A 27,709-nucleotide genomic window follows, 5' to 3' on the forward strand; every position below is an offset into this window, starting at 1 on the left:
CCCCAAATGGAAATTATCCACAAGTTCTGGAAGAACTCAAATTGGAGCTTATCTAAAAGATGGAAACCTTCTGGAAAGAAAAATGGGAAAAAAACTCAGAAAGAGGTCAGCAGTCTGATAGACAAGACTTCACAATTGGAGAAAGAGCTGGAAGTCTCTAACAAAAGGGTAGAACAAGCTGAAAAACAAATCCAGTCCCTAAAGACCAGAAATAAGCAACTGGAAGACAGTGAGCTTGCAAAACAGCAAGACTTAATAAAGCAAAGCCAAAAAAATTAATGAATTAGAAGAAAACATAAAATATCTCACTGACAAAGTGACAGACCAGGAAAGGAGAAGAAGGAGAGACAACCTGAGAATCATTGGTCTGCCCCCAAAACCAGAGATAAATAAAAACCTCAATGCTATACTACAGGAGATTATAGAAGAAAATTGCCCACATGTTCTGGACCAAGGGGGCAAAATAGAAATAGAAAGGGTTCATAGAACACCCTCTATACTAAATCCCCAAAAGACAACCCCCAGGAATGTGATTGCCAAATTCAGGAGCTTCCAAGAAAAGGAGAAAATCCTACAAGAAGCCAAGAAGAGGAGCTTCAGATATAGAGGTGCCCCCATAAGGATCACACATGACTTAGCAGCTAACATACTAAGAGACCGCAAAGCATGGAATACGATATTTAGAAAGGCAAGAGATCTGGGTCTCCAACCAAGAATCAACTACCCAACAAAACTGACTATATACTTCCAGGGGAAAGTATGGGCATTCAACAAAATTGAAGATTTCCAAGTATTTGCTAAGAAAAGACCAGAACTTAGTGGAAAATTTGATATCCAATCACAGAAAGCAAGAGAAACATGATAAGGTAAATATGAAAGAAAGGGAAAAGGAGAAAAATCTTATCTTTTTATTTAAGTCAAACTCACTTCTATAAGGACTACATTTATATCAAATTATATATATTAATATGTGGGGAACATGTATTGTGTAACTCTGAAAAATTGTATGCATCATTATAGTAGTTAGAAGAGAGACAGTAATGAATGAGGAGATTTTGGGGGAAGATATCTGGGTGACATGAGATAAGGGAAAGAGAAAGAAACTGTAGGAAAACATCTTCAATTTTTTTTCAGGAAAATATGAGGCAAGATCTTCAGCTATGAGGATGTATGCTGGAGAAGGTAGAAAAGGTTTAGAAAAGCTATTGTGATGAATAGGATTTGGGAAGGCTTACTTCAGTGAGGGACATGTTGAGATTTCATAAAAAATTTATAATAGACTCAATTAGCATGACAGTAATTATCTCTAGCTCTGTTTAGGAGGAAAAGAGGCAGATGATCAGACTAATCAAAGGATGGGGATTGTCAAAGTGGGATCTGGGTTGAGACAAGGGGGTGAGATCTTTGAATCTGGAAGATAGTGTATAACTGAACCAGTTCACCAAGGGTTGGAGGTACAGAAGGAAGGAAAATATAACCATGTGGAGATGATGTCCTGTGAAAGATCAAAGAGGGGGTGGATGGGAATTGAGCTAGTAGAAGAGATGAAAAACAAAAATAGAGATCAAAATATTTTGGAAAAGATGGCATGATAACAGATTGTAATCAGATTAATTCATTTTGGAGTTCATGAATTGAAAGTGGATTGCTTGTGGGTGGAAAGATCATGAATGCTCTCATCTCTGTAACAGGATAAATTGAGGAGTAGGTCATGGGAACTAAGTACATTGAAGAACTGGGAAGTTAAAGTATTTCAAAGAATATTAGTATGAATGTTGAAATCCTTAGCATGAGGGTATGAGTTGGAAGTGGAAAGAAGTACAGTAGACCAGTCCCTGAAAGGAAAGAAATTATTATTAAATAAAATCCATCAGGATCTGGATTGAGGGATGAAATTGAAAGTGTGAATTTCAAAGAACAGATTGCTGAGTGGTAGCAATAGAAGGAAGAGTATGAAAGTGGCAATGAGAAGCAAGGAGAGCCTTCACACTACCAGTTAGTATCAGAGGCAGGATTCAAATGTCTAATAGCATTTCTAAGTTACTTCCCGAAATGTATGCACTCAAAATGTGGTTTCTTTTTTATTTCATTAATCCAAAGATATACCCCAAACTTCCACTTGTTTCCTCTTTGTCTCTCTAGCAGTACGTATCCAAGAATATCATCTCTAGTGAGCATGTCATTGAACGAGAGACAGAGACGTCATTCTCCGCTAGTCACTGCACTTCACCAGCTCATCACTCCATGGCTGCCACCCAGACACCCAGCCACAGGTATAAGGATTGACCAAAATGACTTAGCCTTTGGACAGCCCTTAAATGTCTGTTGATTCATGGGGGTATGGGGGGACTTGCTTCCATAAGGGTCTGACTAACACCATTTTCTATTTTTATAAACAATATTCACCCTTTACAGGTCCTGAAACCCAAATAGGCATTCATTCAACACTGTGTTTTTCCTTGTATTTCCCTGCACCAATCATAGAATTATAGATTTATATCTAGATGAGACCTTAAAAAATATCATGTAGTCCTATCTCCTTATTTTAGAAAATAATGAAGGGAAAGAAAGAATAAAAACCTGGATACAAACCCAACTGATGCAAAATCTTATGTCCACTGACCCTGAGCTGGAAGAGAAATGTCTTAATATATAATTTAACTTGAAGAAATATCCAAGACCTGAATACTTCTGGTTGTTGTAGTCACTGTTGTTGTTATTACTAGTATTTCTATATTAGTTTAAGGTTTTCAAAGTGCTTTTGCCTATGTTATGTCATTTGATCTTCATAAAAGGTCTGAAAGGTCAATTCCATTATTGTGCCTGTATTCAAATCCTGCTTCCAACACTTATTAGTTGTGTGACCCTAAGCAAGTTAATAAACTCTGAGAGCCTCAGTTTTCTCATATTTAACATTTTCAGAGTTTATTATCTGATATATATATATGCACATATATATGCTATTAACTTCATTTTAGAGACAAGAAAAGTGAGGTTGAAAGAGGTCAATGACTTTTCTAAAGTCACATAGCAAGAAAGTATTTGAGGTAGGATTTGAACTCAAACCCATCCTATTCTGAATCTAGCACTCTATCCTAGATGCCACCTGTATCCATTCTAGGACTCTGACTCTCTATGAGCATACTGAAATTCTGAATGTGGCTGATGAGGGTCACCCAAAGTGGTATGGTACTATAATCAAAATGGTGCTCTAAAAGGAGGATATGGAGAGGCATTAAGGTATATTGGAGAGAGTGCTGGACCCAGAGCATGAACTTAATTCAAATCCTTCAACAGATATTGACTAACTGTGTAATGGTGGCCATGTTCATGAAATTATAGGGCAATCAATTTAGAGCTAGAAGGGACCTTCCACATCATTGAGTCCAGTCCCTTCATTGGGGGAAAACTAAGTTAAGGGATTTGATCTAGAGCATAGTAAATGTCTGAGATATGAAACACTTACTATGCACCAGGTCTTATGTTAAGTCTCTGAGAGACAAAGAAAGGAAAAACAAAACAAACTAAAAACATGATCCTGCCCCTTAAGGTCAGGATTTAAACACAAGTCTTCCTAAATTAAGTCCAGTGCCCTGCTCCGTCTACTTAGGCACTAAGAACTTCAGTTTCCTCATTTATAACCTGGAGCTTTTTTATGGCAAAAAAAAGCATCATGTGAATATGAGATAACAAAGTCTTTTTGGAATCTGGATACTGACCCTCCTGTCCCACACCCTTGTTTTGTTCATGCAGGGCTAATCCACTTTATACTGAATTTCACTGGAGAGCAGAGTATTAGCAAAGGAGTCAAGGGTCCTGGACTTTTGAAAGAAGTATTAAGCAGTTACACTTGATTTTATTTTTCTTGTCTTTCATTTGGAAGTCTGTTTTCCCCACTAAAGGCTTGTTCTTTTCTTCCCCGTAGCTGGAGTAATGGGCACACAGAAAGCATCATCTCTGAAAGCCACTCTGTACTCGTCATTTCCTCCATAGAAAACAGTAGGCACACCAGCCCAGCTGGGGGGCCTAGAGGACGTCTTAATGGCATGGGAGGTCCCCGAGAATGTAACAGCTTCCTCAAGCATGCCAGAGAGACCCCTGATTCCTACCGAGACTCTCCTCACAGTGAAAGGTAAAACAGAAGGGAAAAGCTACCTGCAAAGGAGAACCCCCGTAAGAGAATCACAGTAAGAACCCACTGTCTCATTGAAGGGCACTTCCTGGGTAGCAGTAATGAGAGCCAGGAGGTGCATGCTTCCCAAGTATTAGATAAGGCTGTTTCTTCTGCCTCCATGCATTGATTCCTTTAGTAGTCCTAGAATGGGGTCATATAGTTGGAGGAGGAAACTTAGAGATCATTTGCTCCAACTCCTTTATTTTACAGATGGGAAAAGTGATGTCCAGTGAAAAGTAACTTACCCAAGGTCTCGCAGCAAAGAACTGGTAGAATTGGAACTCAAACCTAGGTTAGAGTATCAAAGAATCTAAAGAATCACTGAGTAGGAAAAGATGCCAAAACCTGTCACGTTCAATTTATACCTAAACAAATGTTCCCTTGACAACATACCACACAAATAGTCATCCATACAAGTGGTTTTCCTTTCTCTTTGGTAATATGCAGTTTTGCCCCCACAGAAGAAAACTGGCCTAAAAGTAAGGGAGCCTTTAGAGCTGAGCCAGAGGCTTCTCTCCATCTTGATGCTTTCCTTAACACCTCTGCCTTTGAACTTCTCTGTCTCCTCTTTCACAGTTCCTAAACCAAGGGAAAGTTTACTCATTTCCAATCATCCCCCAACCATATGGAATCTTTTCTTGTCTGATTTTCTGTGTGGGGTAGCCCGCAAAGCACTGAGCTTCCCCCATTTTCATCATAGACTATTGGCTAGTCATGAGACCACAGTTGTCTGGGCTTTGCCTCATAACTGTATGATGAAGAAATCTAAAGGATGTCTGTACCATTCATCTAATTGCTCATTCAATGAACCCAACTGTCTTTACAGATGCTATTGCAGGCGTAGCTTTCTATCATATTAACCACTCCCATCAAGGATGTCCATCAGGGGATACTTGGGTTCCAGCAGTTTAGGATTTCCAATCTTTAGATAATAGAAGGAAGTTGACTGTAAGCCATGGAAGGAGGAAACAGAATTTATATGAGATGGAAAAACACTTTTGATCTATTACTCAGTTGGCCAAGTCTTATAACTCTCAATACACCCTTTCCTCCCTGAGAAGGGGGAAAGCTTTTTTCATAGTACTTATAATGTCATCTTTTGGACATAAAGTACTCAAGATACAATTCTGTCTACTCAAACTAATCCGCAAGATTGTCTAAGCATCAGAGAAGCTGGGAAGTTGACTTAGCCCAAAGTAGTCCATATCTGTCTTTATTGGACAGTGGCACTTCTATGCTGAAGCCTCATAGTTTGGTCTCATAAAAATGTTTCATATAATATTGAGGCGTTGGCAAAACACTTCACAAATTTTTCATTTGATCTTCATGAAAACTGAGATATAGGGGCTAATATCCCCATTTTGTAGTGGAGGAAACTGAGACAGATAGATGTTAAATGATCTGCCCAAAGTTACACAGCTATTAAGTATCTGAGACAAGACTTGAACCCAGGTCTTCCTGCCTCCACATTTTAGTACTATCCACTATACAACCTAGTTGCTTCTACTATATGCCCTTGGTAGTTTTATGTCTTTAGACCAAATTGAATCCACCCAGTGTTATTTCTCTTACATTGATCTCTGATCTTTCTCCTAGGATGGGCTTCTACCTTCATCAGAGCTACAGGTTTTCTCATGGGCTTATCATGGCTGAATGGATAATTTTTATCTGATGGTAGCCACTGATCCCAGAGCTCCTGTGTTCCACCCTTGTTGTGAACCCCCACTGTTCTCAAAATGATCTGCTCTCTCTCCTTTCTGACCTTATTTTCAAGGAATCAATTTCCAAAATACCTTTTATATGAGCCATTCCTTAAAATAACGCCTTCCTCACAACATAGAGACTTATGGTTACAGTAGCATCCTTTCTCTTCTCACCACTTTTCCTTTTTTTCTTGGACTTACCTGGATCCACATTCAACAACTCTTTCATCTGTCACCCCTGTTCACATGATGCCATACTCCTTACTCACATGGAGAATCTTTCCCTTATACTAGTTACCTGGAGGGCTTCTCATGTCATTTGTGGGTCTGTGTTTTAAACTGGACCTTTGCAAGTAACCTAAAGTTGTTTTAAATACTGGCAGAGTTTTGAATTGTGCCATATATTTTCATGTTACCATCCTAAAAGGTAAAAAATATGGAACCTCAGTTTTCAAGTGCTTTCCTTGATGACCCAAGTTCTGAGCTTAGATACTCTCATTCAACTTCATATCACTCTCCATCTGACTCAAGACATACCATGTAGCAATGGAACAGGATTTCTTTGCCTGTCTACTGAAGTACCCATGATCACACCCTTTGGGGTTGCAGACTGCCCTATAGTTGTTGGCATGAAGACTCAGGCAAACTGCATAGACTTTGAATAATGATCTTTGATTGTATGATTACCCATTCCAGAGACAGAACAAGACTTCTGGTGCGAGTGCCAATTATACTCTTTGGTGTGGAAATGAAAGAAAAGCCCCTATAGGCATGCACCATATTGTCACCATTTGGCAACAGATGACAGATAGATTGAACTTAAATCAATGCAATAGAAAAGCTATAACTGGGATGAGGTAGGAGAGAAATTTCCTTATGTTCACAAAGCTTAGAGGGCAAGAAAAACATGGAAATTCTGCATATATTCCAAGAATATCCCAAGAGACCTCAAGAATGCTATTGGGCCTGAAGGATACAATTATATCATCTTGTTTTGAGTGCAAATAAATATAATTATAATGCTGAATTGAGTCAAATCAGCCTTCATCATTGTGAATGTGAATTAAGATTCAAATCCCACCTCTGACATTTCCTGGCTGGGTGACCCTGGTTTACCTCTAAGCATGAAATATCCTCAACTATAAAATGAATGGCCCCTAAGGTCTTTTCCAACTTTCAATCTCTGATCATATAGTATACCTACATATTAGAGTGGCACCCAGATTTTCCCTTGTTGAAGGTGGTCTGTGTTGTCCATCTCTCTGGCCAAGGCATTTAACAATAATTCCTATTAATAGCTAGCATTTCTGTAGTCTTTTGCATTCTGCAAAGCACTTTACATGTCATCTCATTTGATATGAGCCTTGGACATAAGGCAGAACTTCATAGCTGTGTGAAGGCACACAGATCCAAATGTCAACAGACCTAGCTTTCAGGAACTTCTCCTGTAGCCCATTTCTCCCATAAGGCTTGCCTCTCGGAATGGTATACTGAGACTGTTGCCCATTTGAGAATACTCATCATGCCTCTCTTTCCCCAATTTAAAATTGTCCCAATAGAAACTTTGAAATGTCTTACTGAGTGTTTAGACCCAGTTGCTTTGATTGTAATGCAACTGGATAAGCATTTAGTAAACATGCTGCTTTGTACGAAGCTCTATGCTAAGTGCTAGAAGTACGGAGGCAAAACAAAACCAGTCCTTTTACTCTAGAAGCTTATGTTGTACTGTGGAATACATTGTGTACACAGATAAGTGAATAGTACATTTGAGTGCAGAATTTTTTATTTGAGTATAAGCTTTTAAAATGTGCATTCCTGCTGTTCATATCTATGAGGAAGATCGTTTGATCTCTACCCCAGTGGCATCACATGTGTAATCCTGATGTTTGAAAAACTGAAAAGTAAATAGAATCACTTTGTTCTCAAGATAAGTAACTAATGATCAAAATCACCATTTCCCAAGTTTTTCCCAAACCTTTCTGTTCATATTTAATCCCTCTGTATTTACTGGAGTTTTTGTGTTCTTATAGATATGTATCAGCAATGACTACCCCAGCTCGCATGTCACCCGTAGACTTCTACATGCCAAGCTCCCCTAAGTCACCTCCTTCTGAAATGTCTCCACCCATATCAAGTTTGACAGTCTCCATGCCATCTGTGGCTGTCAGCCCTTTGGTGGAAGAAGAGCGGCCCCTGCTTCTGGTGACACCTCCACGACTTCGGGAGAAAAAATATGATCATCACCCCCAACAGTTCAACTCCTTTCACCACAACCCAGTCCATGAGAGCAATAGTCTACCCCCTAGCCCCTTAAGAATCGTGGAGGATGAGGAGTATGAGACTACCCAGGAGTATGAGACCACCCAGGAGTATGAGCCAGTGCAAGAGCCCACAAAGAAACTTGTCAACAGCCGGCGGGCCAAAAGAACAAAGCCCGATGGCCATATTTCTAACAGGTTGGAAATGGACAGTGACACAAGCTCTGAGAGTAGTAACTCAGAAAGTGAAACAGAAGATGAAAGAATAGGTGAAAATACACCTTTCCTGAGTATACAGACGCCGATGGCAGCTGGCTTAGAGTCAGCCCCTGCCTTCCGCCTGGCTGACAGTAGGACTAACCCAACCAGCCGCTATTCTACCCAGGAGGAATTCCAGGCCAGGTTGTCCAGTGTAATAGCTAATCAAGACCCTATCGCTGTATAAAACTTAAATAAACACATAGATTCACCTGTAAAACTTTATTTTATATAATGAAGTATTCCACCTTAAATTAAACAATTTATTTTATTTTAGCAGTTCTGCAAATAGAAAACAGGAAAAAACTTTTATAAATTAAATCTATGTATGTAAAAATGTGTTATGTGCCATATGTAGCAATTTTTTACAGTATTTAAAAATGAGAAAGATATCAATGGTGCCTTTATGTTCTGTTGTTATGTTGAGAGCGAGTTTGTCTAGTTACAGTGACTGCTGTTCCACAGTATTTCTGCAAAATTTCCCATGGTCAGTTTTCCTGGCTTCTTGTACATTGCATCATCGTGTTGAATGGATGTAGGATTCATAAGACTTACCACTGTCCCTCCTTTGGTGTGTAGTCAGAGACCAAGTAAGACTTGTATCGATTCACCTGTCCAAGAACAATCTTCCTTTGAAGGAAGTTTTCTTTGCTATCAGGATCTACAATGAATTCTGTCCATTTTGTTGGCCAAAGGCTTGCTTTACTGAGCATGGAAATAATAGTAGGACCAGCAGCATGTTACTAAGAATTATAGGAAAAAACTGAATCAAGTCACATTCAAAGACAGGAAGGAATTTTATGATTTAAAACATAAACAAATCAATCTTATTATTCAGAAGGAAGCTTTTTCTTCTTACTAGGATCTATTCCCTCCCTCCTTTCCTTCCTTCCTTCCTTCCTTCCTTCCTTCCTTCCTTCCTTCCTTCCTTCCTTCCTTCCTTCCTTCCTTCCTTCCTTCCTTCCTTCCTTCCTTCCTTCCTTCCTTCCTTCCTTCCTTCCTTCCTTTTTTCCTTCCTTCTCAAAGAGAGCAATGTCTCGTCTCATTTTTTAAGGAACGGGGTCTTGTTGCCCTTCAAGGTGAACCCAATCCTTGATAAGCATACTTCCTCACACTTGCTCTCAATTTCTGGGGAAATGAAGAAGCAACTTGAGCAATCAAAAACCAAACCCAAACAATACAAGTACTAACTTTTTGTCCTGTATTTTTAAACTGAATTGAAAATTAGTGACAGCTTCTCAGCCTGAAAGGGAGGGGGCACTAAGGAACAGAAAGTCCCAAACAAAAAATAGCTTCTATAAGTGATGCATAAGTGATATGGAGGATGAAATGATGAAATGTGATCTCTGTGTATATAGTAGTGACATTTAGAAGACACAAGAGGAGAGAGTGATGCTAAGCTAACAAAGGACATAGTTTGACTGAAATGGTCAACAATTCCATTGATAGCTCTCTTGCCATTATCCCCACCCATTACGTTTTTCTAACCAACATTGAATTGAGCCAGCCCCCAGTTATGCATGTTGATTTTTGTCAAGAATATGCAGATGTGCATGTGACATGTTACACCCTTGCCAGGGTAGTGACTTATCACTGGAGTGGTTCCAGTGTTGAGAATGCAGCACCTTTCAATGTAAGCCCCTAGTTAGTCCCTAGGTCTTTTGCATATAGACCCTGAATTCCTTTTACCACCTCCATTTGGTTTCTTCTATCCTCATTCCCCTGGCACAAGGCAGACCCTCAGATGGGGCTCTGTTTTGCATGAGTTCCTGGGATGTCAACAGAAGAATGGCTATAGGTATTAACATTCTGAATAAATGTTCATTTCAGGGAGAAAAATGGGATCACAAACATCCATGTGCCTTGTTCTATACCTTTTTGGGCTAATCTAAGCTCCCAGATCCCCTCTTCATTTAAGAGGAACCCTACTTAGAGTGGGGCCACACAGGGAAAAACAATGGATTATTAGTATCTTCAGAGTATTGAAGAGAAAATTTCAACCTAAAGCCAGCAAGGACCCCAGGAGAAGGGTCAACTTCTATGTGACAGGAGATATACATGATGTTATTTTATTTGGAGGTGAATTAAGTTTGTGCACTCATCCAAAGTAATAAAATAGAAATATAGAGCAACACAAGGGGCTGAGATAGAAAGAAAACATAAATGCTTTGGCCAGATATTTGGGGTAGGGAAAAAAGGCTGAGCACATAGTTACTCACAAGAGCAGCTCAGGTAGCAACTAACCATGTCTTCAAAGTATTGTAGAGCTTTTACCTAGCTAGGAAAATGGCAGACAGCAGGGTCTTGAAATCACCCCTAACTCAAGTTGCAGGAATCTTTTCTTTGCTTCTGCATCTCACTTCCTCTTTGCTCAGCAGTATCCCTGTTCGTTGTACCCACCACAAGCATCCCTTGGACATATAAAATCAGCTGCATTGAAGTCATTGGACCTTGGAAAGTTGAAAGATTTTGGTTAGGGAAAAAAAGATGAGCTCTTAAATGTTACCACCCCTTACTCCTTCAGTGATGCCTTGGCAGGATCTGCCAAATGTTCTGCCCATTCCCATGAGGGATTTCCCAATACTACCTTAGACCTTAATAGAGCTGTGTCAAAGCCCTAGATCATTATGATCATATTAGTGCTTGTGCTCTGGATATGCCAGCCAGTAAACCCAGGGCAAAGTCCATTTGACCCCGCTTCTAAGGACGACACCAGGGCTTCCAAATTGCCAAACTGCCTAAAATATTAGGATGGTGAGATATTAGCCTTCTTACCTGATGTGGCCTGCTAGGTCTTTGGCTAATCAATGTCTTCTGTTCCCAGGATCAAAGATAATGTCTTGTAAAAGGCAAGATTGATCCTATTGCAACCATAGAAGCCACTTCAAGGGTCATTAGGGTGTCCCTGCGGTGTTCAGTTACTGTTTTACTCTTTCTATTCCCCTATAACAAGCTCAGTACAGCAGCCATCTACAAGGGGAAAGAGAGAGGACCAGCATCCCTAGCTTGCATCGACCCACCCCATATTCTGTGTCAATGCAAAATGCATGGGACTTCAATAAAATTTGCTCCTTGGGAGTTTATTGTAACTGTACCAATCCCATCAGGGATTAACCAATCAATAAAAACATTTATTACATACCTACTGTGTGCAGAGCAAGCAGTGGGTTACATGGGTATGCAATGGAATATGGTATATGCAAAACCCCCTTTTAGTTAAGCTCCCCAAATCTGTGTCCCTTGCTCCTGCTCCCAGATATGGTTTGTTAAAAAGCATTGCCATGTGCTTTCTCAACCCAATGGCTAGCTTTGCCAGGGATGTGTGTGAATGTGTTCCCCTTCAATGGAATGGCATCTCTTTCTCATCTCCCTCCCTACATATGTGGAGCACGCCCAAGAGGGCCTGCTCAGGAACATTGTTACCATTTGTGGCCTGTGGTCAAGAGGTGACAGAAGCAAAATCTGATTTTGCCCCTGGGTACTGGTGGGTTTCCACCAGCCACATGGGTTTCCCTTGTGAAAAGACCTTTGGAATGCTGCAGCAAAAGTCAGACAAACTACAATGGCCACATATCACAACTTCTAGTCTATATTCCTTTGTAAATACATACTGTACATTACTGAGATGTTTCCTCAAATCATCCACTATCCTCCTGAGTTAAAGTCTGTTTGTACTCTATTGATTTCCTGTTACCCTGTAAATAATATTTATACTCAATCATCAAACATCTAGAAAGAATCATTTTCCTATGATTTCTGAGATGAATGTCAAAAATGTGTTTCATTGTTTTATCTTTTCTTTTAAATTGTAATGTATCCTTTTATTTCCATTTTTAAATTTTTTTTAAAAAGTAATTTATTGTTCGGGAGAAAGAATGTATCTGTAATGGAAAGTGTTTGAAAAATGCACATTTGAAGGCCTAGAGGTACTGATAAACTAAAGAAGTGGTTATCCCAAATACCAGGCCATCAGGAATTGTTGATTTATTTCATTGTCCACGAGTCAGCTTCTGTAATAAAGTGACACTCATTGCATAAATAGGGATGGGGCTTAGAAACTATAGCATCCAGCTAGGAGACTAGCACCTTGGATAGTCTCATTTGAATACCATGATTATGTTTATCTGGAAATCCCCTTTGATGACATAGAGCATCATTTACCCTGATTCTTTTATCTTGTTCATTCATTCTTTACCACTTCCCTTATATTACCTATAGTCCTCCAACTTTACTTAGTTATAATTAGACTTCTCTATCTCAATAAATTACATACACATAGAAAGACAGCAGACTATAACAGAAAGACCATTGGATATAGCTGCTGAGGTTCAAAGGGTTTTCATTCTGGCTCTGATACTCAGGTGACTTTGGGCAAGTCCCTTCCCCTTTCAGGGGCATAATCTCTTTTCCTATACAGTGGGGGGTTGGACTAACTGATTTTTGAGACTTCTTGTAGCCAGGACATCTACAATGAGGGAATGATTCCACTGCTCCTAGTAGTCTAAAGAAAAGGTGGATTCAGATCATGTGGTGCCAGCAGAATACTTTATCAGATTCATGGAAACTGACGTTGGTAATCCTAATTGCTAAGTCATGTATACTGAAACCAAATTCAATTGTTATGGGAAAATGCCCCAAATGACTACAAATCATGATCCTCTCAAGAAAGATGTTCATTCAGAGTAATGGAAATCATGTGGTATAAGAGAAATTGTACTGGGCCAGTTGCCCGGATGGCTGGTTTAACTCCTACCTCTGACTCTAACTGAGTGACAATGGGCAAGTCAGTTGACTTTCCAGAGTCCTGATGTACGTAATGATCATGTGGTGATGAAAATGTTTGCCCAGTCTCCCTCATGAGATATTGCAAAGACAATGCTTTCTAAAACTATAAGGCTATCTAGAAATGGAAACTTGTTAAAGTATCAGAAATTATGGCAGATGGAAGAAGCTAAATCTCATCCAGAGCTAACCTGGTATGGTTACTCAGAGAACTCAGACCAAATTCATGAATTATTAGCATATCTTAAGTCTCTGGAGATGGCCGATAGGTAGAAAGTTAAAAGGGAATAGAGTTCTGAGCTCATAAACCATTCATGTAACCAAGATCAAATTTTAAATTTGAAGACCATTCAGAAGTAATTGAATATTTCCCAAATGAACCCTACAGGGGAAGAAAGTTTTAAATGGCAAGTTTTCTAATACTAAAACTGTTAGTTTGCTCATGTGTAAAATGAGAATAATAATAGCACCTATCTCCTAAGGTGATCATGAAGATTAAATGAATTATTTATAAAGAACTTTACAAACCTTAAAATACTACATGAAAATTAGTGATGATAGTGATGATGATCAAAGACCCAGATAAGAAATATAACTTGCCCATGGTCACACAGGTAGTAATTAAAGCATGATTCCAAGTCCAATGGTTTTTCCATTGATATACAGTGTATATATCTCCTGCCCTTCAATGCTCTGACCTCATCAGATGAGCTTAAAAACATGTGTCTGAGGTGATGCCTGGCTGAATATTTCCTCCCAAGAAACCCCCAAGATATGTATATCCATGAGAACGACTAGAGAACCCAGCAAAGTTGCCAATTTCATTTAGCTATAGAAACCTGAATGCACCTAAACTACAACAGACTTGAGAGCTTCTGCTTGAGTACAAGCTGATTACATGTGTGGTTGGGAGAAAGCTGCTTTGTCTCCCATTGTTTCTCCATTTCCCAAACCATTTCATGTCTATGTTGTCTTTTTGTTTTAAGGGATTAAAGAGGGGGGTGGAAACATCAACAAAAATGAAGCAACAAGTGCCCAGGAAATCATAGGAAAACAACCCTATTCTGGATTATAAGAGTTGTCTGTGCCCACAGGTACAATGACATTCAGAGAGATGGAAAAGAGATGGGCTGACTTTAGGACCCAAAAGGACCCTCACTCAGATGCCCTGATATCTTATGCTAATGTCATTTGAACTTACTTGAATGGAGATGGAGAGGGAGGAAGGGACACAATTTTGTACTTCTCCCAGATAGACAGATACACATCTGGATACCCATTGACTCTAGTCTTCCGAAGGTTTGGATGGAAACTCATTGATCCCTAAGAGTGTTTCCATGCATATTCTCTACATGCTTTGTGCAGTGTTAGGTTTGGTAATTGGGGAGATGTAGCATATCTAGATCTACCTATCTAGCTAGCTATCTCAAAGCTAGTTCTTTCCCTTCTAGAACTTACAGACTAATAGGGAGACAAGACCCCAAAGAGAAAGCACTTCAGATCATGTGCATTGAAGCAAGAAGGTTAAAACAGAGCTAAACATGAATTTTGAAGGGCCAAAGTGATTGCTGCTATCTAGAGGATAAAGAGTGGCATCTGGGAGAAGGTGTTATTTGAACTGAGCTCTAGTAAGTAGCAGCTATGTTTTGCAATAGATAGAATGCTGGTCTTGGAGTCAGGAATACCTGAGTTCAAATCCAGCCTCAGATACTTACTAGCCATGTGACCATTGCCAAGTCACTTAACTGTTTGCCTCAGTTTCCTTATCTGTGAGTTGGAGAAGGAAATGGCAAACCAATTCAGAGTCTTTGTCAAATGGACCCTGAATAAGGGCACAAATAGGACAGAAAGGATTGAAATGACTGAAGAACAACTAATGAATATGCAAAAGTGTCACAGCCAAAGAGAGAGATGGAGGGTATTCTAAGCATAAAGGACCGCTTGGTCAAAAGCAGAAAGGCATATCCTGTGTTGGGAGTTGAGAGGTGCTGTGCAAAAAGGAGAGGGGTGTGGCTACAGGGCTGCAGAGTAAAGCATCTGGAGTGGAGTGAGAGCAGGAGATAAAATTACACTCTCCTTGGTTCTGATGATGAACATTGTGGTGGGCTGGTGATCCTGTGGTCTCAATTTACACACTTTGGCTCTAAATACCCAAGGAGAGAGAGCCATAATTAGGGGCAATATCTTTAAATTTCCATCATTCAGTGCTTCTCAGTGGTCCCTAATAGTTTAATTAGCCTTTCTAATTTCATTATCTCAAGTCATGAAACTGGCAGGAAAGAGAAGGAGTTTGTAGAAGGCTAGGAATAATATAGACAGACCTGGACAACAATTGTTGTACATAAATGCAATGTAAATACATCATCCAATGCATTTATATAGTATTTAAAGGTTTGCAAAGGACTTTAATTATATTGTTTCATTTCATTTTTACAATAACCCTGGGAGTTAGGTGTCCTTATTATCTGCATTTTATAGATGAGGAAATTGAAACTGAGAGATTTTAAATGACTTGAGCAACGCAGTAAGTGCCTGAGGCAAGATTGGAACTTGGATCTTCCTAATCCAAGCCCAACACTTTACCCAATACATTACCTAACTGCTAAGGCCCTAATCATTTCTTAAACTATGATTCCTCATGTGTAATATGAAGCATTTGGCCTAGGAGAACTCAATGGTCCTTTTTACATATTAGTCTGATGACCCTAAACGAAGCTGATTTTTCATAAAAACAACTCCCATTACTTGGATAATTTTCTCACTATCATTTGAGGCTAGATGGTAGAAGTAATTTTCACTTTATATATGCAGAAATTGAGAAGCAAATTGCCTTGTCTATGTAAGGATAACTAAGTGTTATAGACAAGTGTCAAACTTTCTCCATGCTCAGCTTTCTCCTCACCATGGTGGTGAAGAAACAACCCCTGATCTCCCATGGCACATTTTTTAGAACTGGCATTCACAACTCGGTCCTGCCTTTATGGATGAAAGCTCAGACCCCAGATCTGAATTCCTGAATTGTTCCATGGATCCTCTGTCTCTCTCAAAGTGATTTTCACTTTAATAGGGGGATGGGGAGAATGGATACCCATTAGAGATAGCATAGATTCTTGAATATTGATGGTATGATCCTTTGACCTCATGGAACCCTACTCCCTGCTAGTACAGTCACCAGAGACCAGGAGGACCAGGAGAAATAATGGAGAAGGGGCTCTATCCCCTAGACTAATTACAGTGACTTCCTGACAGCTAGTTTTGGTGGGCAGGAATTAAAAAGGAAAGAAAGCCTTTTCTGATGCCATCCCCAGAGAGGTTTCACAAAATTTCAGACACCTCATTCTAGTTCTGTGATTGTTTTAGTCTCAAGAATAATAGCCATACCAAATACCTTAGATGGGAGGTTCTTAATTTTTTTTTAATTTGCTATGAACTCCTTAAACAGTCTAGTGTAGTGTAGGGACTCTTCCTCTAAATGATGCTTTTAAGTAATTGAAAGAAGTGTTGAATTTCAGTTAGAGTTAAACAAAAATAGCAGCGTAATATTTTCCTATTCAAGTCCAAAGACTCTCCTGAAATCTCTCCATAGATACCTTTCAGTTGTTTGGATCCCAGTCTAAGAAGCCCTGGCTCAAATCAACCCATATTCCTATTGGAAGTCAGAATGATAGCTTCAAAAGCTTTTTTGTGACTTTCTAAATCTATTAGGATGGCAGAAACCAAAGGAAGAAGCCAAAGAAGCTTTTATTCCTATGTAACTTTTATGTAGCAGGTTTATATATTTGTTTGGCTGTTGACTCCATCATTTGATTGTGAGCTCCTTCAAGGCAGGAACTGGCTTTTGTCCCCTTTTGTATCTTCAGAACTTGGTAGAATGTCTAAAATCATAGGAGGTGCTTGATAAATATTTCTTTATTGACAATCTACTCCATTTTATTTCATTCTGCTCAGAAGGATCTTTTACTTTATAATCCCTTAAATTTTAGAATGAAAATAATGGCCAGGATTTTTTTTAATTTTAAAAAGTATAACTATCCAGTACAGATATTATTATCCCCATTTTGTGAAAAGGAAGGGATGTTGCAGAGAGCCAAAGTGTTCTGTCTAACATCATATACCCAACAAGTAGCAGAGCTTGGACTGGAGAGCTCAAGATGACTATATCCCAAAAGTCTTTCCAATGTATCATGGGGGAACTGGGCATATTGATTCCCTGAATCCTCAGTAATTGTTCTATTGTTCTTCTAAGAAGTACATCACTTTCAATTTGGTCATTTCTCTTCCCAAAATTGGACAATGAACATATTTGCCTAGAATGTACCAAACTTTGAGAATTTGTTCAGTTGATTCATTCACATTCAGCTCTTCATGACACCATTTGGCATTTTCTTAACAAAGATAGTGGAGTTTTACATTTTACAGATGATGAAATGGGGCAAATAGGTTAAATTATTTGTACCTAATAAATATCTGAGGCCAGACTTGAACTTGGGAAGAGTAGTTTTCTTGACTTCAGGCCTGGCACTGCTACCTAGTTGCCCCTCTGAGCACTGTGAATATTACAACAACAAAAGAAATAGAACCTGCCCTTGTGGAGTTTGCATCACGGCAGAAAAGACAATATAGACATATATAAGTATTTATAATATAAATACAAAATAAATAATTATGAGTTTGGGGAGAGAGGAGACTAGCATTTGGGAAGATCAAGAAAGACTTCCTGAAGAAGATTACACTGGATGATACTTCAATAATATAAAGGACTCTATTACAAACAGGAATATGCTGGTAAATGGTTAACATCTTCTTTGGATGGGGGATAAATACTCACAATACACTTTTTAAGTTTAGTCAGAATTCTTAACATTTCCATCATTTTCTTCAATCTAACAAATCAAGCCCTGATTTGTGGTTTACTGATTTCCAAAATACAAGTTCTCATACTGAAATTTGAACAATTGACTCTCAAAAGGGAGCACGAGCTGACTCCAGTATACCACTAGCTCCAGGAATGTAGAAAGTCAAAAGGAATGGAAATGGGAGATGTTGTGTCATTTGAGAGCACCACCAAACATGCACCATCAAGTCCAGGAAGAGGAGCAATGCACAATGCAGCCAGAATAACAGGAAAGTTTGTGAAGAGTTTGAAATATCAATCAGAGGAGTTTTTAATAAAATAAATGGCATCAGCCACAGCACTGCTGGGTTTATACCCCAAAGAGAAAATAAGGAAAAAGACATGTACAAGAATATTCATAGCTGTGCTCTCTGTGGTGGCAAAAAAAAATGGAAAATGAGGGGATGCCCTTCAGTTGGGTAATGGCTGAACAAATTGTGATATATGTTGGTGATGGAATACTATTGTGCTCAAAGAAATAATAAAGTGGAGGAATTCCATGTGAACTGGAATGACCTCCAGGAATTGATGCAGAGTGAAAGGAGCAGAACCAGGAGAACATTACAGAGACTGGTACATTGTGGCACAATTGAATGTAATGGACTTCTCTATTAGCAGCAATGCAATGATCCAGGCCAATTCTGAGGGACTTATGAGAAAGAGTGCCATCCACATTCAGAGGAAAAATTGTGGGAACAGGAACACAGAAGAAAAACAACTGCTTGATCACATGGGTTGAGGGGGATATGATTGGGGATGTAGACTGTAAATGATCATCCCAGTGCAAATATAAAAAATATGGGAATAGGTTTTGATCAAGGACACATGTAAAACCCAGTGGAATTGTGTGTTGGATATGGGAGGGGGTAGTGGAGAAGAGGGAAAGAACATGATTCTTGTAACCAAGGGAAAATATTCTAAATTGACTAATTGAATAAAATTTTCCAAAAAAAAAGAACAATAAAATAAATGGGATCATTATATGTAGAGAAAAAGAGAAGAGAGTACTGACAGTCAATGGCCTCAGTTTGCTCAGTAAAGTTTGCAGTAAGGTGTTCAGCTGAGGGATTGGAAGTATAAAGAAAGAAGAGGAAGTTTGAAAAAGTATGTGATGGGAAAGAGATGGAATCTCTATTGAAATGAGAAAAGGATGATAAAATAAAACATGATATGATAGGATAAAATTATATACATATATGTAATATTAAAATAATCAATTCAAGAAAAAGGAGTTCAGTTTCAGTTAGATCATCTAAATTCATACTGACTCAGCCATTTACATGACTTCAAAAAAAATATCCATTTTTAAAGATATTTTAGATGCTTCATGATCTAGAGTTAGTTTCAGTAACTTCTCATATGATATCTCTCATCTAATAGTAAAAGTACATAGTGATTTCTCTCAGTTGGCCTCATTATTGCCTGCTGCCTGCCTTTTAGTGATTTTTCTTTTTCTATCTGCCTCTCTGATTCTCTCTGACTTCTGTCTACTCCTCTCTGACATTTGTCCCCTTCTCCTTGCAGCTGCTGAGTCTTGTTCATCTCTCTTCCTCGCTGTGATCATTCTGTATGCAAAATATTACCTATCCCTCTCAGCATCTTTTCCCTATTTTTCAGATTTCATCTATTTTCCAAGCTCTCTCTGCCATGCTTAGTAACAAGAGAAGGCAAAAAGCCTTAGTCAAAAAGGTTTTCTCTGATCTCAAGTGTGATACTACAGTTTTGGGTTTTCAAATGGAGCCTTTGAGAAGTCCACCCTTAAAAGTCTGACCCTCCAATTTGCATCAAGATTTTCATTATGCTCTGGTATGCCCAGCTTTCTGTATACACATGATTTCATTTGATTCTATAACATTCTGCATTAGGCAGGATAGAGAGTGAGTTCTCCATATTTGCAATAAGAAAAAAAAACTGAAGCACAGAGGGATTGTCAGTCTATGAATATTTCTTAGGCACCTACTATGTGCTTAAGAATACAAAGGAAGCAACTTGATCAATGTTACACAGCTAGCTCACATGTGACAATATGTTTTGCTCTCTTCCTAGGGATGCCTCCACTACACACCTCAAACAAAATTGCACCCACTTCAAGGTTGTAAGTTCTAGTCATGATAGTGAGAATCTGATGCTTTTCTCACATATTAGCCATGTTTTCAATGAAAAAAAAATACTTTCTCCATACATTATTCATGTTTTAACTTATGGAGGGGAGTAAGGTTATACATGTGATTACGGAGCCACTATCAGTGACTTTAAATATCATGAAGAATAAAGAAGGCTTAGGAGAGGCGTTCTGAGTAGATGTAGTTTAAATTTTTTTCTGCTTCATTTTTAAGGAAAGTGGGTGATGGATGCCAAAGTGGAATCTAGAAGTCCCAAACTCATAGCTTGGAGGGATTTGGTGATCCCCAGTTCTTTTAGTTTGGAGGTAGAAACACAGGTTTGACCTTGTCCCTTGAGAGCTCCTCCCTGAGAGATTGATCTCGGACTAACAATAGACTTTAAGCTTTGGCGCAGAAGGTAGCATGTCTGTCTTGCAAGCGGAAGGTCCTCAGAAGGAAGGTGTGATATATTGGGAGAGGTTTCTGGAGACAAGGAGAGTCATTTTGTTATGGGCACGGAAGGGATACCCTTTTGGGTTTGGGAAGGATGCCTTTTGCAAGCATGCAATGACTCCGAAACTTAGCTTAAAAACAAAAAGAGATTTATTAATTTAGAGAGTAATGTTGAGAGTGGCCAGGAGGATAGCAAGGTAGAACAGCAAGATGGGGGGCAGTTCCTGGGAGGACAGCATGAAAGGAAAGGCTATTCCTCCATGAGGACAGCCTGGATGGAGAGGCATCAGTTCTGGGGTTTATATACTCTTTAGATGCTGGGTCCTGGTGTGGACAAGACCAGAGTGAGTGTTAGTTACTCAGGCATTTGGTGGGGTGGGGTGGTCAGCTGACTGGGGTCTGCCTGGAGGCATCAAGATTCATCTCTTTGTCCACCTTAAATCTAGAGGACAAACAGGGTAAACATCTCAGGACCCTGGGTGGGGTCATTGGGTGTTTCTAGGTTAAGAGTCACAAGGATGCAAGGGCAAAGGAGTTTCCCTGATAATAGTTGGCCTGGGTTTCTGGGGCACAGTGCCCATGTCATCTCCCCCCTCTCCTAATATGTAACGGAAAATGGGACGGCGATCTGTCTTCTGTAACTTCTTCAGAGCTGAGAATGGGCGTAGAGAGGTCCTTAGGAGAGAGAGGCATTGACTGTAGACAGTGTCCAGAGCATCAGGCTGGGATGGTTGCCGGGGTTATGGTGGAATCTGGCATCTGGGTGACTCCCAAGAGTGCTTTTACCCTAGAAGCAACCAGAGATGACAAGGTTATAAGTACAACCTCAGGTCTTGGATACACCTCAGAGGCACTGAGATCTTGGGCTAGAGGCCTGGGGTTCTCTCCACTTTGGGGGTGCTTCATACAAACCCAACAGTTAGAGGGACCCACTTTGGCTAACTCTTCCCCAAGCTGAATCAAAGAATTATATGTCCGGCTGGCTGGGTATGCATGATTTGAAACATAGAAGAAGACCCAAATTTTAAGGAAAGAAAGTTATGGCCAGGTAGTTAAAGGCTAAAGTAAAAGGGGTTAAGATAGCATGGACGGAAAGGCTGTGGGCACAGGGTCTTAGGGACATGTCCTCAGTGAGTGCCTGGGTCCTAGGTAGCTGGAAACCTGCTTCGAGATGTGAGGGATGTCCAGCGACTGCTCCCCCTGATGGGCAGACAGGTCACAAGGGGAGATTCAGTCCCGGGGATAGAAGTGTAGAAACCACAACTAGGGGGATAGAAACAAGGAAAATTACTACAATAACAATTGGCATTACACATTTGCATTTGGGTATCTTAGCCAACAGACTTCATCTTCAGAAACCATCTTCTGACAGGAATAGATCCCCCCAGGAAATTGGATTCCTGAGTTGTTTGCAGAGCTGGTATGTGATGTTTCTGTTAAAGAATATCCTTTTGCAAAGTACACATTAACTATAACATCTATAAACACTTGAGTAACAATATTTTACAGATGAATTTCTTTACTCCAGATTCTGGGGAAAATTCAGGAAAGCTTTGAGCTATTCCAAGCTCAAGATCCAAACTTCACTTAAGGCTGCAAATACAAGCCATCAATTAATAAACTTCACCTACTTCTCAAAGTATGTTCCCTAACAGTTTGAGAACGTTCAATTTTTAACCTAATAGGTTGTTTGGGGAAATGGAAACTTTAATTTACCAATTTGTATTATGTGCTGATTATGGGGATGTCACAAAGGAAGAAGGTCCAAAAGGGAAAATATCTCCACATGAGACAAAGGACACAGTGAGTGGCTTCGTGTACCAAGCATGGCTGGCACTGCCATTATTGTTTCACTCAAGGATTTGCAGCCTAGATGGTCAGGAAAATTCAGTCCACAGTGAGCCTTGGGCTGCCTTCTCTATAACCATCCTAAGACTTTCTCTCCTTAGAGCACTTGCCACTGGATACCAGAGGCCTTCTTTTCCTTAAAGGACAAGTCTCACCCATTAACAGCTCAGAGAAATTCTGCTTGTTGGCAATCCAAAAACAAATTTCCATATCCTCAAACAAGCTTTTCTGACTGCTTGCCTTCTCTAAGGATTCCTTAAAGCCTATGAGTCTACATTATAGCAGTTAGTCTTACATATTTTGGCAATAATTAATTTGTCACAATTTAGTCATAAAACCTGAACAGGAATGTTGAATTCATTAGCTCTACAGTAAATACAAATCAAGGCTAGATCATATCCTGACCTTAGGCCATCTGAAGGAACTAAGACAAGACCAGTTAGGAATCTCTCTAAGGAATTTTGATTTTCCAAAACTACATACATCAATTCTAGAAATGATCCCTAAGTTAAAGATCCAATTATGAGAGCAAAACATCTAAGTGTTTTATTTAACCTTCTCTCTCTCTCTCTCTCTCTCTCTCTCTCTCTCTCTCTCTCTCTCTCTCTCTCTCTCTCTCTCTCTCTCTCTCTTCATTTCCTTCAAAACCCTCTGCTTAAAAAGGCAGAACACAACTTCCATTCTTCCTTCACAAATCTACACACTCAAGCTTTATGGACTTTAGAGCAAAGTCCCTCTTTTTTCTGAATTCAAACCCAACATAACTCTTTACCTTCTCTGACTTGCTTTTACCATCGTAAGTGAAACAAACATTCTATTGATATCACTTCAATTGCTAATCGGTAACCCAAAGAATTCTGATTCAAAGGATCATTGAAATACTGTAACTTTAGCATAGTACTCATCAGTTATAAATTTTAGTTCATAGAACAAATTGGTAAACTGAGGTAACCACTGAGTATTGAACAAAATCTATGGTAGAGTCAGGTTTACAATGAGCTTTTTGTTTACACCCAAGCAATATTTAAAATACATATTTCAACAGCAACTCACACAACATTAAAAATTTCATAAAGCCTTTAGTATTACAGGATCTATTTTAAATTTAGAGATTTGAAACCTTTTAAGGTTTCAAGCCTTTTGACAAGCAGGCTGATTATCTATTTTCAAGACCAAGAAGTTAAAATAAAGTTATTCCAACTTTAATACAGTGGGATGAAAACCATTGAGAAGAAAACCATTTGATAATTTTAAACAAAAACCCATTTTTGGTAAATTTAAACACTTTAACCCATTTTTTTCCCTTAAACCTCTTATGATGGAAAGGTAGATAAGGATGGAATGCAGTCTTTTCAAGGCTATACTGCTAAAAACTCATTTTGCAAAACCAATCTGTGGCTTTTCTATACAAACAAATTTTACTGTCTGACAAAATTAAAATTAGGATGTTATTTTTTTTAAACCCATATAAATACATGATTACAATTTTGAAATAAAATACCAATAAATACCTCTAATAGACAGATTTTAAGCATTACTTCCTTCTGGCTAGCAGACAGGGAAAGGAAATTAATCAGGTCTTATCTCTCCCTGTATACCTCAAAACAGTAGATAATTAATAGGTTGTTCTACAAGTTAAAAAAAAAACCTTAGTTTTAAAAGTGTAAGACATTTAAAAATCCCCAAAATAGGGGTGTCTCACCAGTTTCTGTTCAGAATCAATCCTTCTTCCTCTCTGCAGCAGAGGAGGAAGCAAAATCTGATCAGTGAAATGAAAAGCTTCCCCTTTTCCTTCCCCCCATCTTCACCTGGGTTTTGTTAGGCCGGCCCTGGCCTTAAAATCCAAGTGAGGAGTAGGGTTTGGGGAACTTGGGTGCCCGGTGAGAGAATAAAGCTAAAAGGTACAGAGCTTCTGTCCACAAAATATTTCCAATTGCCACCTGGTGTTGGAATTTTTAGGGTAACAAAAAGTCAATTTCCTCATCATTTTCATTTTTTTTGGATGTTGCTCAGCTATTTAACATGAGAGAAAACAAACAAACAAACAAACTGAATTTTCCCTCAGGTTTCTTAGGCTTGATCACTTCCAAAATGGAGAGGCCTGAAAGCATGCTTCTCCCTTTGTCTTAATTGGGTGGGCTAGTGCCTATCTGGCTTGACCTCAGGCTGGAAAAAAAAAAAGGATTTGCCATGGATAATGCCTCTTGCTTATCAAAAATGTAAGGTGGCCAGTCAACATTACAAAAAGAAATTTGTTGCTTTTTCTTTAAGCTGTTTAGTGCCAATTTTTTCCAATTTTTTAAATATACGCCCCAAAGGGGAATCTCGGGGTACTCTCTGTCTCTGTCCCATTTAGATGCCGGATGGCCAATTCCACACCGGAGGGTCAACAACTATGTATCCACAGAGGTTGCCCGACCATGAGCACTCAGTGTAAAATTGAGGCGGGACTCCCCACACATTAGAATGTCTTCTAATGTCAGAAGGGGAAGCCGACAGACAGACCCCAAAGTCCAGTGGCCAGACTGATCTGGGGCTGATGGGAGGGAGAGCATGAAAGAGTTCCCATAGAGATATCACCCAAAAGATGGGGGTTTCAGGTGTCAAAGAAAAGGCTCCTTCCTACCTGAAAAAGCCGTGTCCTCGTGGATGATCTGGGGTACAGGCGTAGCTTTAAGGAGAGCCAAAAATCGCATTGGGCATCAAAATGTTATGGGCCGGAAGGGATACCCTTGGGGTTCGGGAAGATACCTTTTGCAAGCATGCAATGACTCCAAAACTTAGCTTAAAGCAAAAAGAGATTTATTAATTTAGAGAGTAATGTTGAGAGTGGCCAGGAGGATAGCAAGGTAGAACAGCAAGGTGGGGGGCAGTTCCTTGGGAGGACAGCATGAAAGGAAAGGCTGTTCCTAGATGACATGGGCACTGTACCCCCAGAAACCCAGGCCAACTATTATCAGGGGAACTCCTTTGCCCTTGCATCCTTGTGACTCTTAACCTAGAAACACCCAATGACCCCACCCAGGGTCCTGAGATGTTTACCCTGTTTGTCCTCTAGATTTAAGGTGGACAAAGAGATGAATCTCTATGCTTCCAGGCAGACCCCAGTCAGCTGACCACCCCACCCCACCAAATGCCTGAGGGACTAACACTCACTCTGGTCTTGTCCACACCAGGACCTAGCATCTAAAGAGTATATAAACCCCAGAACTGATGTAGTCTGGGGGACAGCCTCTCCATCCATGCTGTCCTCATGGAGGAATAGCCTTTCCTTTCATGCTGTCCTCCCAAGGAACTGCTCCCCATCTTGCTGTTCCAGTTCCACCTTGCTATCCCCCTGGCCACTCTCAACATTACTCTCTAAATTAATAAATCTCTTTTTGTTTTAAGCTAAGTTTGGAGTCATTGCATGCTTGCAAAAGGTATCCTTCCCGAACCCAAAAAGATATCCCTTCTGTGCCCATAACAATTTGACATCTTAAAGTCTATTGTTAGTCTGAGATCAGTGAAGTAGGATTTTCCCTCGGGGAGGAAACTCTCAAATGACAAGGTCAAACCTGGGGTTTCTACATCCAAACTAAATAAACTGGGGATCACCAAATCCCTCTAAGCTACAAGTTTGGGGACTTCTAGATTCCACGTTGACATGGAAAAGAGAGAACATACAACTACCTTGCCAAGAATATTATAGAGAGGATTTGTGGTGAAGTATATTTTGGGCATATGAGTGGCACAATGGAGAGAACACTGGACTTTGAATCAGGAAGACTCATCTTTCTGAGTGCAAATCTGGCCTTAGACACTTACTGGCTATGTGACCTTGGACAAGTCACTTAACCCTATTGGGCTAAGTTTTCTATTATGTAAAATTAGCTGGAGAAAGAAATGATAAACAACTCCAGTGCCTTTGCCAAGAAAACCCCAGAAGGGGTCATAAAGAATCAGACATGAAAGAAATGACTCACTACCATCTCCACCAATATTAGTTTGGACCAAATATTCCATGATTTCCTTTCTTTCTTTGAGCTTTTTTGGTTCTATAAAAATGGAATCTAATTCCACAAGCATTAATTAAGCACCCAACATGGATTAGACACTGTACTAGGAGTTGTATAAAAAGTCAGCTCTATTAAAGTGACTTAATATCTCAATAAATTAAAGATGACTCACATTGAGCAAGTCTTCCTAACTGTGTTTATACTCTGGTGAAACCCTGGTACCTCTTCTCTGAGTACACCCACACCTACATCCACCCACCTACCCAGACACACAGACATACACACACCTTATTTATATTTTCTTAATTACATATGTTTTTTAGTTCTTCATTTAATTGCTAAATCTTATCTAGAATTCACTGAAATAGTGGTACCATTTTTTCTTCTCCTGAGTCCAAGACCACTTTGTAATCTATCCATGGACTCCTGGGTGGGAGAGAAATCTATGAATGCTAGTTAAGAAATTTTTATTTAAATGCATTTTAAAACCCTCTGTCCAGTTTGACAAGTTTTCATGAATCTCTACTTGCTTAGTTACACCTTAATTTTCTTAACCCAGATTTTCCAGACTACATTGAGAGGCAGGGTAGAGGGAAGCCTACTAAATTTGGAGTATAAATACCAATCCTCACCTCCTTTACTCCCCAAAGTAGTTAGAGAAGCCTTTGTTTCTTCCTAGGCAAGATAGTATGAATGATGGTTGCAGGATATCCTTCACAGAGCCACTGTGAAGACTGAATGAGTACATGTATGCATCTGCAAATCTTAACGTGTCAAATAAAGCTCAGTTATTATGATTACCCTCCTTTCAGATTCACTTTTCTACAAGGCTATGACAATGACCCTTTCAAGGCTGCACTGTTCATCAATTCAGATTTGAAAAGAGAGATGAAAATGACTGACCAGCATACTAATAACCTTTGCAGCCTCACTTTCTTGTCTAGGTCCCAAGGAAAGTCAGTAGTTTATACACGAGTTACATGAAGTAGGGAGAGAACCAGGATTTCAAGATTCATCTAGGGCTGGGCACTTCCTGTGGTAGAATGACAACTCCCTGAGGGCAGGGGTGGTCTCCTCTTTTTATGCTTGCATCCCCACCTCCTTCCAGAAGGCTTACCTAGAGGGCTTGCTAAAAGGCATGCTTCATTCCATTGAATTGAATCTGGACTGTAGATGCAGATTTTCTAGTCTGTCCCATTTCAAAGAGGTTTGAACTGTGATGAATAGCATGAGAGGAGC

At 39.5% G+C, this 27,709-nt stretch overlaps 1 protein-coding gene across 7 annotated transcripts in view; it reads left to right on the top strand.

Moving 5' to 3' along the window:
* Window positions 1–12,352, top strand: part of NRG1 (neuregulin 1) — a 1,154,913-nt gene extending 1,142,561 nt beyond the window's left edge. For 6 of the 7 annotated variants that reach the window (XM_007495561.2, XM_056803721.1, XM_007495565.3 and 3 more), the window contains 3 exons: window positions 2,143–2,273; window positions 3,926–4,132; window positions 7,908–12,352. In XM_007495561.2, coding sequence (XP_007495623.2) covers window positions 2,143–2,273; window positions 3,926–4,132; window positions 7,908–8,580 — 1,011 coding nt within the window. In that variant the 3' untranslated portion in view covers window positions 8,581–12,352. The remainder of the gene's footprint in view (window positions 1–2,142; window positions 2,274–3,925; window positions 4,133–7,907) is intronic. The other variant, XM_056803722.1, reaches the window with a different exon arrangement.
* The last annotated feature ends 15,357 nt before the right edge of the window (window positions 12,353–27,709 follow it).

Source organism: Monodelphis domestica, chromosome 6, assembly GCF_027887165.1.
Source record: "Monodelphis domestica isolate mMonDom1 chromosome 6, mMonDom1.pri, whole genome shotgun sequence".
Lineage (NCBI taxonomy): Eukaryota > Metazoa > Chordata > Mammalia > Didelphimorphia > Didelphidae > Monodelphis > Monodelphis domestica.